This window comes from Solanum dulcamara, chromosome 5 (genome assembly GCF_947179165.1).
Source record: "Solanum dulcamara chromosome 5, daSolDulc1.2, whole genome shotgun sequence".
In the NCBI taxonomy this organism is placed as follows: domain Eukaryota; kingdom Viridiplantae; phylum Streptophyta; class Magnoliopsida; order Solanales; family Solanaceae; genus Solanum; species Solanum dulcamara.
In genome coordinates this window covers 1708078-1726058 of record NC_077241.1, presented here as the reverse complement: position 1 = coordinate 1726058, position 17981 = coordinate 1708078, and the positions used below count along the sequence as shown (strand labels likewise).

Below are 17981 nucleotides of genomic sequence, written 5' to 3'. Positions count from 1 at the left end.
AAAAGTTTGGAAGAAGATGATTATCCATTTCTATACAGTGCTTGCCTTTATCAAGAATGAATATTATGAGTATAGAGAGACTGCTAATTTCCTGTACAAGTTTTGAATTGACTCTATGAAATTTTCCATTCAAAAACAGGAAGGGGAGAAGGGTGACAAGAGGGCAATATAATACAGTACAGATATACTACAACATTACAGCAATATGTGCTCCTAAGTTTAAGTTTTACAAAAATAAAGGAACAATTTCGCAAGAGCCACCACTTCGCGACAACTGCAACAATACAATTAGCAACCATCTTAGCCTGCACGCCAAGATAATCAATGCAACCCGTTGGGGAGATTTAGTGACTTCTCCTTTTCTTCGAACTGCAACCTGATTGCCTGCAAAGATAACAGATATAGGTCACTCAGCTGGTCTGTTGCATCCCAAGTGTATCGGAAATGAGAAAAAAAGACTTACGAATCATCACAATTTTCTTCACTGACTAATGACCTTTGTGAACTCCGTGATGGTCCTGAAACCTAGACAAAGAGGTAAATTATCGCATAATGGAAACTTGATGTTCTGTACAGAATTCTTTCTAGCCAAAGATTCTTCTTTAAAAATCTGTATGCAAGTCATGGATATCCACACTAAGAAACGCTCCACAGATACATATATCGAACAAGGGCACTTTCAAAACTGAGTGTAAGTACATAAATGAACCACTTCATTGTGCTAGAGAAAAGAAAAGGAAATGTCATCTACAAAACTAGATAGATATCATATTCATGGAATATGATTCACTTTCAAGATGCCTTGGTGGTGAAATGGTTGACACGTGAGACTCAAAATCTCGTGCTAAAGAGCAGTTCAGAGACTGAAATTTTGAGGACCCTAACTATAGCACTAGAATTTATCACAATACTTCACCCAGAAAATCAACCACATTCAGACCATCAACCACTAGATAGCATGGAGAAAAAAGAGGGATGGGAGTTGCCCCAAGAATTCTCTCTCCTGCTTTTCTTTTATGACCGAGAAGTTCAACTGGAGCCAATGCTTTGGGCAACCGCGGCTTTCAAAACCCAGAGATGAACCCGCCTCCTCTCCACTTAAATACTAGACTTGGTTCAATTGGCGCATGGTTCGAACTACTGACCTAAGACACAAGTCCCTCAACCTTTGTCAATTGAGCTAACCATCTCTTGCTTATAGCACAATGAGGAAACGCTAAACACTACATACTTTTCTCTAAAAAGAAAGAAAGAAAGAATAGATTTTCCAGAACAGAGATTAACTAAAAGGATAAAAGTGAACTTTTTACAGTTCAAAATCCAACTCAACAGAGCCGGATTCATGAGTTTATTCTATAATACAGGAATATATAACAAGAAAAACGTTAAAGAATACTAACAGGGTGGGGCGATCTTTTGCTGCCTCTGCTATAAGCTTCAAGATACTCTTCATATGTCTGCAACAAGAGAAAGGAGTATGAACGACAAGTTTACAGTAATATCTTAATTGTGGCAACATGATTTGATGGTGGATCTAACAGCTACAACATGTGGTCCATGAAGTATTACACTTTTTTAAAAATAATCTTCAAACTAAATCCGGGAAGGACAGGGAATATGCAACCCGCTGAGTTTATAGCTAGGAGCCAGGTGAATCAATATGATGTATTAAATACATAAGAAATGGGGTCTTGAAACTATCTATATTGCAGCAGTCTAAGAGACAAAATGAGTCAGAAGGCCTTAAATTGTAGCAGCCATGCGAGAGAGGGGGAGAGAGAGAAGACGCTGGTGTGTGTGTTACTTAATGGGGGGTGGGGCAAATGTAAAGAAGAAGTCTATGAATCCCACCTAGCATTTCCTTGGACTAGCCCCTTTGTCAAGGTGCATAAAGCACCAAAGAAGAAGAAAAACTTCACCAATAAACAGGAATAACCTAATAATTTTTTCTTATAACTGGTGGTGTCCGGCCAGCTTGTGTGCTCCTTGACTAATTCCACTGGGTACCTGCGGACTCCACCCGCATAGGTACCGGATAACTCTGGTGAGGAAGAAATCACCTAGTTTTTGCCTCCGTTGGGTTTTGAACTTGAGACCTCATAGTTCTCAATCCACTTCATTAAGCACTAGGTTATACACCCTTGGGTGTGAATAACCTGATAATTTCCTCTAAAATTGAAAATTATATGGGTGTATATATACATATACAAGTTCCCAATCTGTTCTCTATACCTACAGGAATTACTAAATGAAAAAGGACGTAAATTTGCTTCCAAGACAACCAGGATTCATGTAAAGTTGCGATGAAACTAAAATCTAATAAACCATTTTGCTACGAAGTTTGATTTAAACAAACACCTTAATACTTAATGATAATAAACTAATACAGTTAATGGTATCAAGGTTCAACAGATGTGCATTTGTTCAAGGAATTGTAAGTCCACACCTGTGAGTCTTATGATACAAACAGAAGAATTAAGTCAAACTACAGAAAAAATCAGATGACATACAGTCCAATATCAGGAAATCTGGTGGAAGCCTTTCAAGTTAAAAATTACTGAATTGGGTAATTTCTGGCATATGTATTCAACAGTAGAAAACCATTTTTGTCTAAAATGCACACAAAGTACAGCTTCATATGCATTCAAAGAAAAGGAGGATGCTAGATATCAAATACTTGGTCAAAACAAGAGAAATAAGCTTTCTTGGCTGAAATCATCAGCAAACTTTGAGAAAGTACAAAAGAGTATTTCATCTTCTTGGCAAATACAAGAACAATCTTTTTGACCTATGTGCTTCAATAATTAAAATAAAGGGTAAGACGAGAACTCCATCAGTAAATAAATAATGGTAAGACAGGAAATACAAACCATTTCAAGAATGTCATCTTCAGTTAAATTACTAGCAAGTGGGCTCCTTTCTGCTGGCAAGCCCCACGTGTTAATTTGAGGACCCACATCAGTGTCTACATGAAGATTAGCAAGGCTTCTATTCCTCTGTGAATGCCTTGACTGTCTTGACTTTGATTCCCCTGATGCAATGGCCGACTCCTCAGCAGAAAATACACCATTTATTCTCTGAGGTGCTACGTAAAGTCTACTAGCATCAATATGATGTTGGTAGAGTAAAGAGGGATAAAACATGGTCCCATTAGGCATCAGAGATGCATTACAGTCTTGATCTCCAAGATGCGGTGAAGGCTCTACATATGACCTTTTAGAAGAGAGATCATTCCTTGCATATATATCCCTGGATGAGCCAATAACTATTATAAAGAGAAAAATCATTTGGACCAATTTTTCCACAACTCTAGCACTAATTCAAATTTGAGAAAAGGCTCTATGTTTCCAAATAACTGAATGGGAACACTGTTTCAAGTTTTCGGGGAAAGGGCTATACATTTTCAAATTAACATCCAAAGCATCCAGTCCATCAAGGAGCTCACATAAAGCTTCACCAATATCTGGAGGTAGCTCCTGACAGCAGTACATGTACCAGGGTCATAAAAGCCTCTTTACTAACAAGAGTACATGGAAAAAATAAGTGAATAGTACTAAGACAAGAATATAACCCATGCCTGACAATCTCTACTAATTTTGACTGGTTTGTATTGATTCCATGGATTCTTAAGGTGAAGAGTTCTTTGGAAAGGCAAATCATACAATCGCAGCCAATTCACTTCAAAGCTTCGACCCCAAGGATTACGTCCACCATTTCCTTGACTCCAAACTTGGTCTCTTCTCAAACCAACAGAAGAAATCATTTGGGCGTATCCTTGAAAGTAACCACTCATGTTGACACTGAATATTAGTATCACCTTGCCGGAATTCTGCCCACAAAAAAACGAATATTTGTTTGACAGATGTTCATAATTATAATACTCATGACGATATAAAAGGAAAAATGACTTACATGAAATGCTTCGTCCAAAATGGCCTCATTCATGGCTTGAGTAGCCCAAATCCCTTTGTTTACTGATAATTGGATATTTTCATGGTTCAAACTCTTGATTACAAAATATCTTACACCGTAGAGTTTACCCTTTCCAATTGCACTTGAAATTCCAATCTGCGGACATGAAATTGTGTGCTCCTCTGCTCTAGAACGGCTGGTATCCTCATTTACTCTGAAGCTTGGACTATCTGAGAAAAGAGTTCATATTTTAATTTGAATCATGTTGATATACCAGTATATGGTAATTCATAAACTAATCATTTAACCATTACTGTCATGTCAAGGACAAGAAAGCTACAACATATCTTCTTTTTTCTTTTTATTTTTTTATTTCCGTGATCAGGTAACGTAAAACTTCATAAAGGTTACATTCAGAAGATGTTGAATTTAACGAGAAATTAGACAAAACAGAGTTAGATCCTGAACACCAATCATCAAGTAAGCTACAAGATATCTATGAGAATTTGCATATAAAACAGCCCAGAAACAGTAACAAACTTACAGTAAAGAAATATAAGCATTATTCAGTATTCACAACCAAAAACAATATAGCAAGCATAGGAATGAACTCGAATTGTTTGTGCATAGAAATCAATCATCAAGTTCCAACATCTCAAAACATCTTTTAGAAGAAAATGAATGAGCATACAGCCTATTTCTGCAAATTTACTACGAAATAATTACGGATCTAAGATTCAATAAGCAAAATTTAGCGAGAAGTTGGATTGCAGTATTTTTTATGAATAAGAATACAGATAGGACAATCAATTCACGAGGTAAAGTATTATAATTAACACATATACACTCATGGAGCACTTACTAGTTACTATAATGACATAGAATGCACCAAAAAGAGTGGAAACTGAAAGAACTTCATGGAGTCATTCCCTGAAGTTGAGATAAAATAAGTGAACTTTTTGAAAACACAATAAGTCTGCTATTCCCAAAGTGGAGAGAGAGAGAGAGAGAGAGAGAGAGAGAGTGAGAGAGAGAAATCGGACTTCGTGGAGTCATTCCCAAGCTACTTGTCAGACTATATTAAATCCAATAAGACAAAAGGTTGAAAGTTGTCAAAAGATTTCCAAACTTTACATACACCACAGGTTCATTATGAAGGCATGAAATTGGATTCCTGTTTTTAAGAAGTAAAGTACTCTATAAATACATAGGTTCTATTTTCTCAACAATTGCATATCTTTTTTGTAACATTGGAAACAAATTTATGCCATGCCAGATCGTACATATTCAACAAACTATGCAAATACTTGAAGCTCCTTGTGTCGTCACTAATTTATTTATAAATTAAGGTAATTTTTTTTAATGGGGGGAAACATTATCAAGTAAATGGAAGTCCAGATTATGTCCTTATGAAGAAGTTAAGCAACCTCAAGAGGGACATAACGTGGAATAAAAACTACTAGGCTAACTAGAGACAAGGGAAAAATCTTGATGGAATGTTACGAACAGGATTCTGAAAACAGAGTTTTAACACAAAGAAAAGGAAAAAACAATAGAGTTTATTCTCATCAATAAGTAACATTTATTGTTCTATTTCCTCCTTGTTTCTCCAACAAATTGTGTTGAAACGATGAAGCTGTGCAGTATTTTGCTCCATGAATTTCATAGCATTTCCAACCAAAAGATACTTGGAGTGTGACATTCTTTGGATGGGAATTTAAATTGTGCATCCAAACCATATCTGCATTTTATGCATACAAATTCATGGAGGGCGTGAAACTTTTACACAATATCGAAGACAGCCATGACTATTCATACAAACGAACAACATGCAGAATTGAAATATGAAAAGATTATGAGCTTGTTTGGATGGGCTTATTTTAAGTGCTTTTAAGCCAAAATAGTTTATAAGCACTTTTGTAGTGTTTGAGTAAAATAAAAAAGTGTTTTTTATGTTTTTTAAGCCAAATAGACAAAAACAAGCCAAAAGCCATAAAGTTAGAATTCCTAACTTATGGCTTTTGGCTTATAAGCCAAAGCTATAAGCCCATCCAAACAGGCACTTAGTATCAGTTTTACGTAGTTTAGTGGATAGACCCAATAATATCACGCCAGCTTACAGCCTGAAGAAACCATGCAAGTAACCAGAGCTCTTTGTGGCATCACTAACTACTAACTACTGGTCCTCCTTTCTATCAAATTCAGCAAGCTCTAATTCTCAAGTGAAGCTCCAGTTAAAGTAGAAAGACTGGAATTGTTTGGCCATCACTAACACGTTGGAAAATACTTATTGCTCATTAGTTGAATAGCAAGGCCAACCAAAAGATACTTGAAGCATAGCACCTTTTGCACCAATATCAAATTGTGGGTAGTGTAAATGACCGTATCCTTGTCTTTGTCATGCAAACACATTCAAGGAAACAAATCTAAACAGCAGGAATGACTATTATAAAAAAAAATACAAAACAAAACTCACACAGATAACTGAGTTATGAAGAGATTTAGTATCAGTATTACCTAGTCCGTCAAAATTCCCTCTTTCATTTTTCCATTCGGTCACTATGGAATCAGCTACAGATGCATTTTCTTTTACAGTATCTGACAACATATCTGCTTACAACCTCCTGCCGGAAAAAAAAGGTAACAAAAAGACAGTAAAATTAGGTTTAAGGGTACAAAACCTCAAAGTAGAAAAAATAATATTTATCAGAAGGTAAAATGAGGAAAACTTCTGAAAATAAAACCTCAGTATAGTAAATAATTATAGGCTCGACCACTCAGGCTGTATATATTAGGTTGAGGAACATAGAACATACGTGTTTAGAACATGAAAAACAAACAAAGAGACTGCAATGAGCAGGCTAGGCTCTCTGTCATACTGTATGAAGATTATCATTTAGTACATAGGGAAGTACAGAACGCCTTGGACAGCTAGAAATATGAAACATTAGAAGAAAACTCTCAGATGAAATCATTTATAAATGCCACAACAACATAACCAGTGTAATCCCACAAGTAAGGTCTGGGGAGGATAGCATGTACACAGAAATTCCAACATGGTGGCAACTAGGAACAACATGATATTCCAAAGAGCAGGAAACTGAAAATTCTAGAGAACTCACTCATCCGTGTCAACTAACTAGAACAAAGAGAAAATTGCAGAAAAAAGTGTTTAGTACTTTGTATTAGGTTTCCAATGTCAATATCAAGTAGCCATTCCAAGATGAATCATATTGCATATGTAAGAAAGGTAGAAACCAACTTACAAGACCAAGGCCATTTAATACAATTTGAGGACCAGCATTCTCTACACTTATCCTCCTAATTATGCATTTTCTCATAGCAAATATTGATATTTTTAAAGATATAAAAGAGTCTACCCCCCACCCAAAATCCAAACCCTTCGCTTGTGTAACACAATGACCAAATTCTTACTACATGTGGAACCGGAGTTGTTCATGACTTAAGACGGAGCTTCAGATTCATTCAACTTTTAAATTACAGTTTTAGATTTTAAAGTTTAGGCTACATTTATTCATTTTCTTCCAATTACACCCTCATCATTTGGATTAGCAGTTTGAGTTTTATGCACCTCTTGATTCATTGCAGAAGTGTAAGGGTAAAGTCTCTCTTTCAGGAACAACTTTTCTCCTTTTCGATTCTTAATTTGACATTTTCCCTTCTTTTTCTTCTTCTTCTTCAGTTTCCCTTCTTATTTCTCATATTTCTGCACCTTTCAATCTTGCTATTCGCTAATTGCAACCGCTAAACTCTTAAACTTTCCAACAGCGTGTCAGTGATACTTAGAGTACATTCTTCAACATTTTAACATATTACTCACTATTTCAAGAGACTTCAACTATAATAGACAGCTAAAGTTTATTCATTATTCTATATGAAGAAAAAGGAAAAGAACCCTCAAACAACAACATACCTAGTATAGTCCCACTCCCATACCTCAAAGGTTGTTTCCAATATACCCTCGGCCCAAAGAAAAATAGTCCAAAGCAATTCCAAAAGAAGAAACGGAAGTACAAGAAACAAAATATAATAACAAAAACAACAAATAGTAACAAGACAAAAACTACAACAAAATAATATGATAATCAAGGTACAATTAACAACAGATAGTAACAGAAATCAAAGGATAAGAAACTACAGGAGCAATATTACGACTAATAATATGAACGGACAATACGAACCTTCTACCCAAAATTGTGTCCTCCAAACCCTCCTATCTAAGGTCATCTCCTCGATAAGTTAAAACTGATTTGATATATTGACTGGTCCGTTTCGTTTGCCAGACGGTGAGGCATGATGATATCGAGTGCGTCATATCCTATCTAATCACCTCTCTCTCCAATATTTTCCGATCTACCTCTACCTCTCCTCAAAACCCCATGATAAAACAATTCAATATGCAAATACTATGACTATAAATAATTCATTTACAACTTCAACATTGTAATAAAATGCTCACAGAATTCAATAAAAACTCCAACTAACATTTCCAGCTCCGAGTCATTCACCCCCAATAACCCACATTATAAAACAATCCAATCTGCAAATTCTTTGCTTAAAAATGATTCATTTACAACTTCAACATCGTAACAAAATGCTCACAGAATTCAACAAAATTCGACCTAACAATTCATTATTTCAAAAAAGAAGGAGAACCCACATGATAAAACCACTCAATCAACAAAAAAAATTATTTCTTTACAGCCAAAACAACTTCCGAATTACACTCTTCAAAATTTATCTCGAACAAGTAAGAAACTGAAAGAACAAAAAGATTATCTATTTTTCCATTAAAACTTTGCTTTCAAGCTTTTTTTGAAGTAATTTTTTGCCGCGAAACTGAAAATGGAAAGGAATATTTACCCTAAAATTCAGAGAGATAACTCCGGTTGGAACGAGAGAGAGAGAGAGAGAGAAAGCAGAGTAAAAAAGCAGTTTATCAGATGGAGATAATGCTGTGCCCTAATTTCAGTCTCTAAGCCCCGATTCGGCCCAAACAATTGTACTTCAATAATACTGGTTAAAAATAATAATTTCAATAATAAATTTTTAAAAACAACTATACTCCATATCTTATTTTTGGTTAATAAATAAAAATAATTAAAACAACAAAGATAGTGGTAGAACATTGTTTGCACAACATTTACTTTTAATAATTAAAAATCTTTATTTAAAAAAGATATATTACTAATTGTTCATAAAGATAAATAGATTTAACAGAAGGGATTTCTCGAGTCTTAAATAAATAAGATAAATAAAATGACTTTGATAGTTTCAATCATGATAGAGGGAAGATGACCTAATTAGGAGTATTATTATTTGGGGGTAATATTAAATATTTTTAAAAAATAAAATGCATTAACTCGCTTTTATATTTAAAATTCAAATTTGTATATTTCCTCCCTTTTGTATAATCATTATTGCTATCTTCCTTCCCGTTTCTTCTTGTTTGTTTCATTATTTATTCTTGTTGTTACTGTTGCAAATCTTTCTTTTTATCTGTCTTTCTAATTAACAAGTTTAATGAGAAGCTAAAAGCAAGATTATATAACTATATTTGATTTCATATCTACGCATAAATTATTTGATACCCTTAATATTATGAGACCTTTTAAAGAAAAACGTGCAAATTTAGCTCAAAAGAAACATTATTACACCATAGTAAAAATATTTTTAATTTTTTAGACATGGTTTAGCCTATCACATAAGAACAATCTTACGTGGCAGATACATGAAAGCAACAAAGATCCACGTGTCAACCAAATATAGGATCCTAGATTCTAGACAGCATCAAGAAGCTGACTTGGCAGATTCTGTTACATCAAAGAAACTGCTAAATAACTGGATATTAATTTCTTGAATTTCATCAAGAAAAAGAACTTTTTAATTTATCAGTATTAAGGTTGTTGAGTTCGTGCAATAAGTGAGATCACAAATTGATTCTTTTTGTCAAATTGATCACAAATTAATCACGGAATTAATTAATTCGCAAAACGGAATTAACTAATTAATTCTAAATTAACTTGAAATTCGTGGATTAGGAAAGAACATGTTCCTTTTCAATAGATATTTCTTTTTTCAAAAGACTTCATGCATGTTCTAAACAGATGAAACTGTTCTGAATAGATGAGTTCGCACCCATTGTTGGCTATAAATAGAGAGGTTTTCTCTCAGTTTTCTACGTCGAATTTTCTTTCTCTTCTGCATATATTTTCTTACAGACAAAATTGAGTCTTTGTGTGATTTCGTTGTTGCTTTTTGAATTCGCTGAAATTATTAAAATTTGAGGTACCGCTACTTATTTAATAGCTTATCCATTTTATCTTGATAAGAGATAATTCATAACTTCGAGTACAATGAAGAAATTAAATTCCTAAGAACACAATAAATTTTGTAGACTCGAATTTTGTCTTTCTTTCCATCTTAAAAATATTTCTATGTTACTATATTTATTAAATACTAAGAGAACAGTCACATCACACAATTTTAATGCAATTTAAATCTCCTCTGTAGTTTACAAGTGATAGGAACAAGTTTATGAAGCGGAATTCCAAGAAAAAAAAACAAGAAAGTTTTTCAATTTTCAATACCCTCCACACATTCATCACATAACCTTATCTTCATCTTTACCAAAACCCCATCAAATTGCCACTTTTCAAGATTATTATATTTTTTTTCACAAATGCAATATTCATTTCTACAATCACATAACTCCCTCCACAAATGGCCACCAAATTTGGGTTCAGTTTAACAACAAGCACTCACCTTTTTCATGCTCCTTTTAGAAAAAAACACAAATTTTCTCCTCCTTTACAAGGTGCTTCAAAGGTTGAATTGATTAGTTTTGGTGGAAGAAAGTTATCGATACGACGAAGGCTATTGGTTCTATCTCCTAAGGCCACTACTGATCAGCCAGGTAAGTTAAGGAGTTTACGTTTTAATTGAGTTCACGGTTAAATATTTAATGAGATTCTCATGAACTCATAAGTTTCACTTTGGATCCATGATCTGATGTGGTTAGAGGCAGAGTCAGAATTTGAAGTTCATGAGTTTTCAATTTACAATCTAACTTATATATTAACTTGTTTTAGTTAGTGGGATCCTAATTATATATTTATACAACATTTAATGAATCCATAGTTCATCTAACTTATAAGAAAAAGTTATTCTGGTTCGTCGTAGCCAATACTGTAGCTCTGCCCCTAATGTTTTCAACCTACTAGCCGGCACGTCTCTCCTTCTCAACAAAAAGGGTGTTAGGGTGCGTGTATAAAGTCCCACATGGAAAGTAGACGAGAAAATGTAACTACTTATAAGGTGTTGAATACTCTTAATGGTGTGAGACTAAAAAATACGAGCTTGACCTTAAGGGGACGATATCATTTCATGTTAAGAGTATCTTTAAGTTGTTTTTGCCCAACAAAGGGATTAGATATTTGAAGCTTATTTTGAAAAGTTAGATTAATATTAGCACTATTGAATTTTGTTTGTTGGATGTTGAAATTTGATTGGTATAGTACTAAATTCCTGGATGTTTGATACATTTAATTGGCATAATACATAAACGTACATGTCTTTTAACTTGGCTTCAGCTTATATTTATGCCCCCAACTTTGGGGATCCCGCTTTTACTTTCAGGTCAGCTAAAGGAGGATGAGTTTGAAGATGGTAAAATCTTGCAGTATTGTAGCTTTGATGGGAAAGGAAAGAAGTCTCTTGGGGAAATGGAGCAAGAGTTTCTTCAAGCATTACAAGTACTGAATCAAAAACAATTTCTTATTTCTTGATTGTATTCATTCGCCGTCTAATAATAGTAATTGAACTCTTTCTTGGCGTTGTACCACAGTCATTCTATTATGAAGGAAAGGCTATCATGTCAAACGAGGAGTTCGATAACCTTAAGGAAGAATTAATGTGGGAAGGGAGCAGCGTCGTTATGCTAAGTATGGTTAAGAATCTCTCTATTAGACATTGTCCAAATGATGCTATGGTATTCGTATTATTGTCTGATCAGGACTTAAAATAGGTAAAGTAATAGCGATTTCTTACAAATATAGGCCCAGATGAACAGAGATTTCTCGAAGTTTCTATGGCTTATGTATCTGGAAATCCAATTATGACTGATAAAGAGTATGACAAGCTGAAGATGAAACTTAAGGTGCTCGGACATTACTTTTTTTTTTATTTCCAAACGGCTTGTAGTCTTTCGTGTATTAACATCTTTTAATTTTGTAGAGGGATGGCAGTGATATTGTGGTTGAGGGTCCAAGGTGCAGTCTTCGAAGTAGAAAGGTTAGTACTTCTCTGCTTGATGGACGATGGGATTTACTAGTCTTATAATTCATATTCATCTTTTCATCACGCACTCTTGTGGAAATGCTTGTTCTTCGTCGTACATTATCTATGCAAGATGTCTACGAGGTTAAGTTGTTTGATGGATTTTACTTACGTGCAGGTTTATAGTGACCTTTCTGTTGATTATCTAAAGATGTTCTTGTTAAATGTTCCTGCTGCTGTTGTTGCTCTTGGATTGTGAGTAGTACTTAACTCTCTCAGCATTATAAGTTTCGATTTCCTTGTGTATTGTTATTAGTTTCTCAACCACGTTATACGTTACACTTGTTCTGTTTTACGATGTTAAATAAACATGTGAATTGACGATACCACACATATCTGTGTTCTTAGCTCTTGAGGCATGCAACATGATTTTTCTGTAATAGATATGTTTTGCAAATGACTTGTTAGGTTTTTCTTCCTAGACGATTTAACTGGATTCGAGATCACATATCTTTTGGAGGTTAGCCTTGTTACCAATATTGGTTCTTTATTTTCATCCCTAAGTTATAAACTCTTCAAAAATACCGTTGGGTGTGTGTTGTATCCTCCAAAAGCTACGCATTTTTGGAGGATCTGTACATCATTTTTAGAGGATCTGAGCAACAATAACTAGCTAGATGAAAGATCAGAGTATTCATTTGACTTTGTAATGATAAAATGAGTTATCGATTTGCAGCTTCCAGAGCCATTCAGTTTCATTTTCACATGGTTTTTTGCTTTGCCCTTGATATTATGGCTATCCTTTACAATCACAAACGCCATTGTTAAAGATTTTCTGATCTTAAAGGTAATATTTCGTACACATTTGACGTGTAAGTAGTATTGTCTTATAAGCTATGTGTTCGACGTTTTAACACACAATAAGCTCAATCTTCAGGGGCCTTGTCCAAATTGTGGAACAGAGAATACTTCCTTCTTTGGTACAATATTATCGGTATCTAATGGGGGTTCCAGCAACAAAGTACAATGTTCAGGGTAAGTCGATAACACTTAGGTTTTCAGTATTTATCATGATCTATTCATAGTGTAATCATCGTCACCATTATCTTTCACAGTTGTGGGACGGACTTGGTCTATGATTCAGAGACGCGTTTGATCACATTGCCTGAAGGAAGTAGTGAATGATTCAAGGTACCTAGCCTATTTGCCTATGTTACTCGGATTGTTTAAAAGATGTTGAATTCTCCAAAAGTAGTGCATTTTGGGGGATCTGGTACAGGTGCTTCAATAGTCTTGAAGAGTCTGAGCAACATAGATAGATTGTTATCGCTTATATGAAGAAGTATAATATATCAGAGGGGGATCCAGGAATTTAACTTATGGGTCCTGGACCTCAACCCCTTTTGTTTATTGAGCTATGAATAGATCATTTATACATATTACGTGAATTTCATAATGCAAATACATGATCTGCAGATCCGCCCCTCGCCCTTAATATATGTGCTTCCCTGGTACTGAAAAAACGTTTGGTATACTGATTTCTTCCAAACTGCAGGATGATTTTCTATGTGGAGATATCTGCACAATAGATTTGCTCTTAACACAAGTTGCATGGAAGAGAGACCATATGATGCAGTTTGTGAAAATGAAAGCCAAGTTCAATGTTGAATTTGTGAATGATTTGCAACTTGTATTGTGTGAATATGTTATGTAATGTATTGTGTGTGTCTATAAGTATATCAATAAATAAAGAAAATTAACATCGTTTAATGAGCTTCTCTTCTTTATCTATATGAAACCAAATGGGCGAGTCTTTATTATTGATTGGGGCCCTGAACTCAATGAGAGTGGGGATTCGCTCCTCTTCGGGCAACTCGTGATGTTATTTTATTATGTGAAAAAGCTCAAATATGTAGAAATGTCTTATCCATGCAACTCGTTAAGAGCAGTGGCGGAACAAAGATTTTTAATAAGGGGGTTCAAAATCTAAAAAAGTAGACACACGAACTAGTCGAAGGGGTTCGACATCTACTATTTATACATAAAAAAATATTTTAACCATATATAAATAATATAATTTTTTGCCGAAGGGGGTTCGGATGAACCCCTAGATACATGCTGGGTCCGCCCCTGGTTAAGAGTTGGGCATAAATCTCTTCTGTTTAATATTATCAATCTTTTGAAGGTTTCTTATCATTACGTTTCAGGCTCATGATATTGTATTGTTCGCTTTATGTCAAGTTTAATTACAATAACTCAAAAAATAAAGCAATAATCTAACATAACCGGTTAAAGTGAGATGACAATTAGGTTTTATTGTGTCAATATTATTTTGAGTCGAGTGTCTATTAAAAACCTCTCTACCCCACAAAGATAAGGTTAGGCCTGATTACATTCTATTCTCCCAAGTCTATAACTCGTGGAATTACATTAAGTATGTTATTATTTGTTTGTTTATTCTGTCGATATATAAAACTTAAATCCATAATTCATCAAAAGGAGAAAAGGAAATCAATCATTACAAGATCCAAAAAAATTGAAATAAGATTTGGGTTCTACATTATTTATAGAACATTAAATCAAGAAAATGTCACTAAAGAACAATAGTAATGTACAACATGTAAGTTTATAACCTGCCAGCACGTTTAATATAAAACATAATTAATTTTCAAAATACCAAAGTTGACTATCGTGATGGCACGAAGTGTACATTTTTGTAACATTATTTATACACAAAAAGACTATATATTAAGGCCTATCTTAACATAAATCAAATAAGCCATTACAATTTTCTTGAGAGTAAGCTAAAATTTCATGGCCTCTTTCCACCATAGATGTAGCTTGACAATATTCTTGATAGTTGCAACACTAGCAATCATCGATCGAGCAAATGGCGCGGGCTATGGTGCCACCCCTAGCGGCTTCCAAGCAACACCTTGGAAACTCGCTCATGCCACGTTCTATGGTGATGAGACTGCTTCAGCTACAATGGGTGCGTTTACTTAATCGATCAACTATTTTGGATTTATTAGTTGTTATGACGCTTCATATTTAATTAATGAAAATTCACTATAGAAGTATTGCGCTTCATATTTAATTAATGAAAATTCACTATAGAAGTATTGCGCTGTTTAGCAGTAAGTGAGATTATTGGACTATTTTTATGGTGGTTGGACTATCCTTATGGTGGAATATGTTTTTGTTTGTTTGTTTGTTTTAGATGATAAAAGTATTTCGTTATTATCAAACCAAAGTATCAATCAAGACTAGTTGAGGTCAATTATAGACCTCCTAAGTTATATACACTGACAAATACTACTTTATGATTGTGTAAATATTTTTTATGATGTTAATTTATAGAACTTAAACTCTTCCTCCAATTTGTTACAAGGAATGTGACTGTAACCCTATGTTGCTCTAGAATCTCTAAAAAAGACGTCGCATCAATATTGTATGCTTTTATAAATGCACTATTTTTGGAGGAATCAATACACGATCGACTGCATTTTTTCAAGAGTCCAAGCAACATAGCACTAACCAGCAAAATAAGGCAGATTACCTGCTATAATAAATTAAAACACACAACAACAATAACAACAACAATAAAAAAAACAAAAAAAAACACTTTAATCTCATATGTGGGGTCTGAGAGGATATGCAGACGTTACTCCTACCTTGAAAAGATAAAGAGACTGTTTCCAATAGACCCTCAGCTCAAAGACCAATAATAGACTAAAACACACAGATAGTGTAAAAATCTTCTTATCAATCTATAAAATAAGACAGATTACCTGTTATAATATATTAAAACACACTAATAATGTGAAATCTTTTTGCAGGTGGAGCTTGTGGATATGGAAATTTGGTCACATCAGGTTATGGAACAGATACAGCAGCATTGAGCTCAGTGTTATACAACAAGGGATTTGCATGTGGACAATGTTACCAAATAAAATGTGCACAGTCAAAATCTTGCTACTCAACAATTGTCACAGTGACAGCAACAAATCTCTGTCCACCAAATCAGGCACAAGACAGTAACAATGGTGGTTGGTGTAATCCACCTAGAACACATTTTGATATGGCTAAACCTGCTTTCATGAAAATTGCTCAATGGAAAGCAGGAATTGTCCCTGTTTCTTATCGCAGGTAAATGAGTCATGTTTTTGTTTGAACATTTAATACTGGCATAATACATAAACAAACACTCAATCTTAGCCTTAGCGACAAGTAAGCACTCTAACTTTGAGTAAGACACCTCAATTTGTCGCCACTCTGTCAGTTGAACACCCAACTTACAAAATGATCATCTAGACACCTCCAAAATTTATGTGTCATGTCAGCGTTGGGTGTCCATGAGACACAGTGGAGATGAGTTGGAGTGTTTAGTTGTCAGTTGAGACTAAGTTGAGGTGTCTAGATGTGTACTTTCAAAGTTAGAGTGCTTACTTGCCAACGGATGCCAAGTTTGAGTGACTATTTATGTATTATGTCTTTAATATTCTAGTCATCAGTTTTGGTGGAATGGTATGTACTTCTCCAACCAGAGGTCTAGAGTTTGATTCATAGGAAGGAATGAAGTCACCTTTAACATAGAGCACTTTACCCCTTATAGTAGGACTTTCCGGTGAGAATCTGATTAGTTAGGCCCTAAAATAGGTGTCGGACATCGGGTGGAAACTAAAAAAAGAAAAAGAAATCTAATATTTATTCTTTATTTTTTCACCTGGTGTCTGGTATCCGTTCTAGGGTCTTGTGAATTTCGAGCTAGCATCACACATGACTGATTAAAAGAGGAAGTGCTCCATACCAAGATTTTCTTCCATTTCTAGGACTTGAACCCTAAGTCTCTGATTAACGGTGGAGGTCCTATCCACCCCACCCCCACCACAATCCTGGTGGTATAACCTTCTACTCATTGATGTGTTACTAACCTCAGATGCTGCAAAAGCGAATTTTTAAAGCGAGTTGTGTGAGTTTAATTTAATTCATTGCCATCAGCTTGAACTATAAATATAAGTGTAGCAAGAAAACTTAAAAAATATGTATACATATATTGAAATATAATATTGGAAACTGTGTAATTTTTCGACAAAGAAATTTCAATTGACACTCTTTGAAATATTTTTTATAATAATAAAAATAGAACCAGTCGTGTGCACCTCGATTATTCCACCCAATACTTACTACCTCTAATGTGTACCATTGCTTTCATGGTTGTAGGGTACCTTGTGTTAAAAAAGGTGGAATCAAGTTTAGTTTACAAGGAAATGGCTATTGGTTATTGGTATATGTGATGAATGTTGGTGGAGTTGGAGATATTGCAAGTATGTGGGTGAAGGGAACAAAGACAAATTGGTTAAGTATGAGCCATAATTGGGGAGCTTCATATCAAGCATTTGCAACTCTAAGTGGCCAAGCACTTTCTTTTAAAATCACTTCCTACACATCTCATGAAACAATCATAGCTACTAATGTTGCACCTTCTAATTGGCAAGTAGGAATGACTTATCAAGCCAATGTCAACTTCAAATAATGATCATATAGTCCTATGTTTTTTTGGACTTCTCAAGCATTTATTCTTGATTTTTAAAATTATTTCTTGAGTTTTATTTTGATATTTGATCTTGTACAATTGATATTTCATTGGTGAAAGAGTTACTATATAATTTAGTTATACGGATTATTATTATTGTATGAGTTTATGTTCTGTATATTGACAATATAAAGAAGTTTTGTATCATCGTGTTAAGTTGACTACAATACAAAAT

The 17981-nt window shown here is 34.4% G+C and overlaps 3 protein-coding genes across 6 annotated transcripts; 2 read left to right on the top strand and 1 right to left on the bottom strand.

Moving 5' to 3' along the window:
* Positions 1–20: 20 nt before the first annotated feature.
* On the bottom strand, positions 21–8900 carry LOC129888697 (uncharacterized). Of its 3 annotated transcripts, none has more exons than XM_055963668.1 (9): positions 8797–8900; positions 6430–6536; positions 3913–4142; positions 3578–3829; positions 3400–3476; positions 2871–3249; positions 1401–1457; positions 464–525; positions 21–384 (listed from the first exon to the last, which is right to left on the bottom strand). In XM_055963668.1, the coding sequence occupies exons 2-9, from the start codon at positions 6518–6520 to the stop codon at positions 345–347; spliced, it is 1188 nt and encodes a 395-aa protein (XP_055819643.1). In that variant the 5' UTR covers positions 6521–6536; positions 8797–8900; the 3' UTR covers positions 21–344. The 3 variants fall into 3 exon arrangements, with proteins under 3 accessions (XP_055819643.1, XP_055819644.1, XP_055819645.1); XM_055963669.1 differs by lacking the exon at positions 8797–8900 and adding an exon at positions 8115–8380; XM_055963670.1 differs by lacking the exon at positions 8797–8900 and adding an exon at positions 7505–7727.
* Positions 8901–10507: 1607 nt separating this feature from the next.
* On the top strand, positions 10508–13980 carry LOC129888696 (PGR5-like protein 1B, chloroplastic). 2 transcript variants are annotated; one of them, XM_055963666.1, is made up of 11 exons: positions 10512–10849; positions 11572–11687; positions 11780–11876; positions 11991–12091; positions 12169–12225; positions 12389–12465; positions 12679–12730; positions 12947–13057; positions 13148–13245; positions 13326–13401; positions 13766–13980. In XM_055963666.1, the coding sequence occupies exons 1-10, from the start codon at positions 10657–10659 to the stop codon at positions 13393–13395; spliced, it is 972 nt and encodes a 323-aa protein (XP_055819641.1). In that variant the 5' UTR covers positions 10512–10656; the 3' UTR covers positions 13396–13401; positions 13766–13980. The 2 variants fall into 2 exon arrangements, with proteins under 2 accessions (XP_055819642.1, XP_055819641.1); XM_055963667.1 differs by lacking the exons at positions 12679–12730; positions 12947–13057 and having other exon boundaries at positions 10508–10849.
* Positions 13981–15024: 1044 nt separating this feature from the next.
* On the top strand, positions 15025–17746 carry LOC129890316 (expansin-A18-like). The gene is made up of 3 exons (XM_055965886.1): positions 15025–15202; positions 16050–16359; positions 17434–17746. Exons 1-3 carry the CDS (start codon positions 15025–15027, stop codon positions 17744–17746), a joined length of 801 nt encoding a protein of 266 aa, XP_055821861.1.
* Positions 17747–17981: the final 235 nt, after the last annotated feature.

Excerpts from the sequence above, each read along its gene's own strand:
- LOC129888697 (XM_055963668.1), bottom strand. The coding sequence starts at position 6,520 with ATGTTGTCAGATACTGTAAAAGAAAATGCATCTGTAGCTGATTCCATA. Across the intron at positions 3,830-3,912 it reads TTTTGGACGAAGCATTTCAT|AATTCCGGCAAGGTGATACT; the intron begins GTAAGTCATTTT and ends TTTTGTGGGCAG. Across the intron at positions 526-1,400 it reads GCAAAAGATCGCCCCACCCT|GTTTCAGGACCATCACGGAG; the intron begins GTTAGTATTCTT and ends CTCTTTGTCTAG.
- LOC129888696 (XM_055963666.1), top strand. The coding sequence starts at position 10,657 with ATGGCCACCAAATTTGGGTTCAGTTTAACAACAAGCACTCACCTTTTT. Across the intron at positions 12,466-12,678 it reads GCTGTTGTTGCTCTTGGATT|GTTTTTCTTCCTAGACGATT; the intron begins GTGAGTAGTACT and ends ATGACTTGTTAG. Across the intron at positions 13,058-13,147 it reads AAGATTTTCTGATCTTAAAG|GGGCCTTGTCCAAATTGTGG; the intron begins GTAATATTTCGT and ends CTCAATCTTCAG.
- LOC129890316 (XM_055965886.1), top strand. The coding sequence starts at position 15,025 with ATGGCCTCTTTCCACCATAGATGTAGCTTGACAATATTCTTGATAGTT. Across the intron at positions 15,203-16,049 it reads GACTGCTTCAGCTACAATGG|GTGGAGCTTGTGGATATGGA; the intron begins GTGCGTTTACTT and ends ATCTTTTTGCAG. Across the intron at positions 16,360-17,433 it reads GTCCCTGTTTCTTATCGCAG|GGTACCTTGTGTTAAAAAAG; the intron begins GTAAATGAGTCA and ends TCATGGTTGTAG.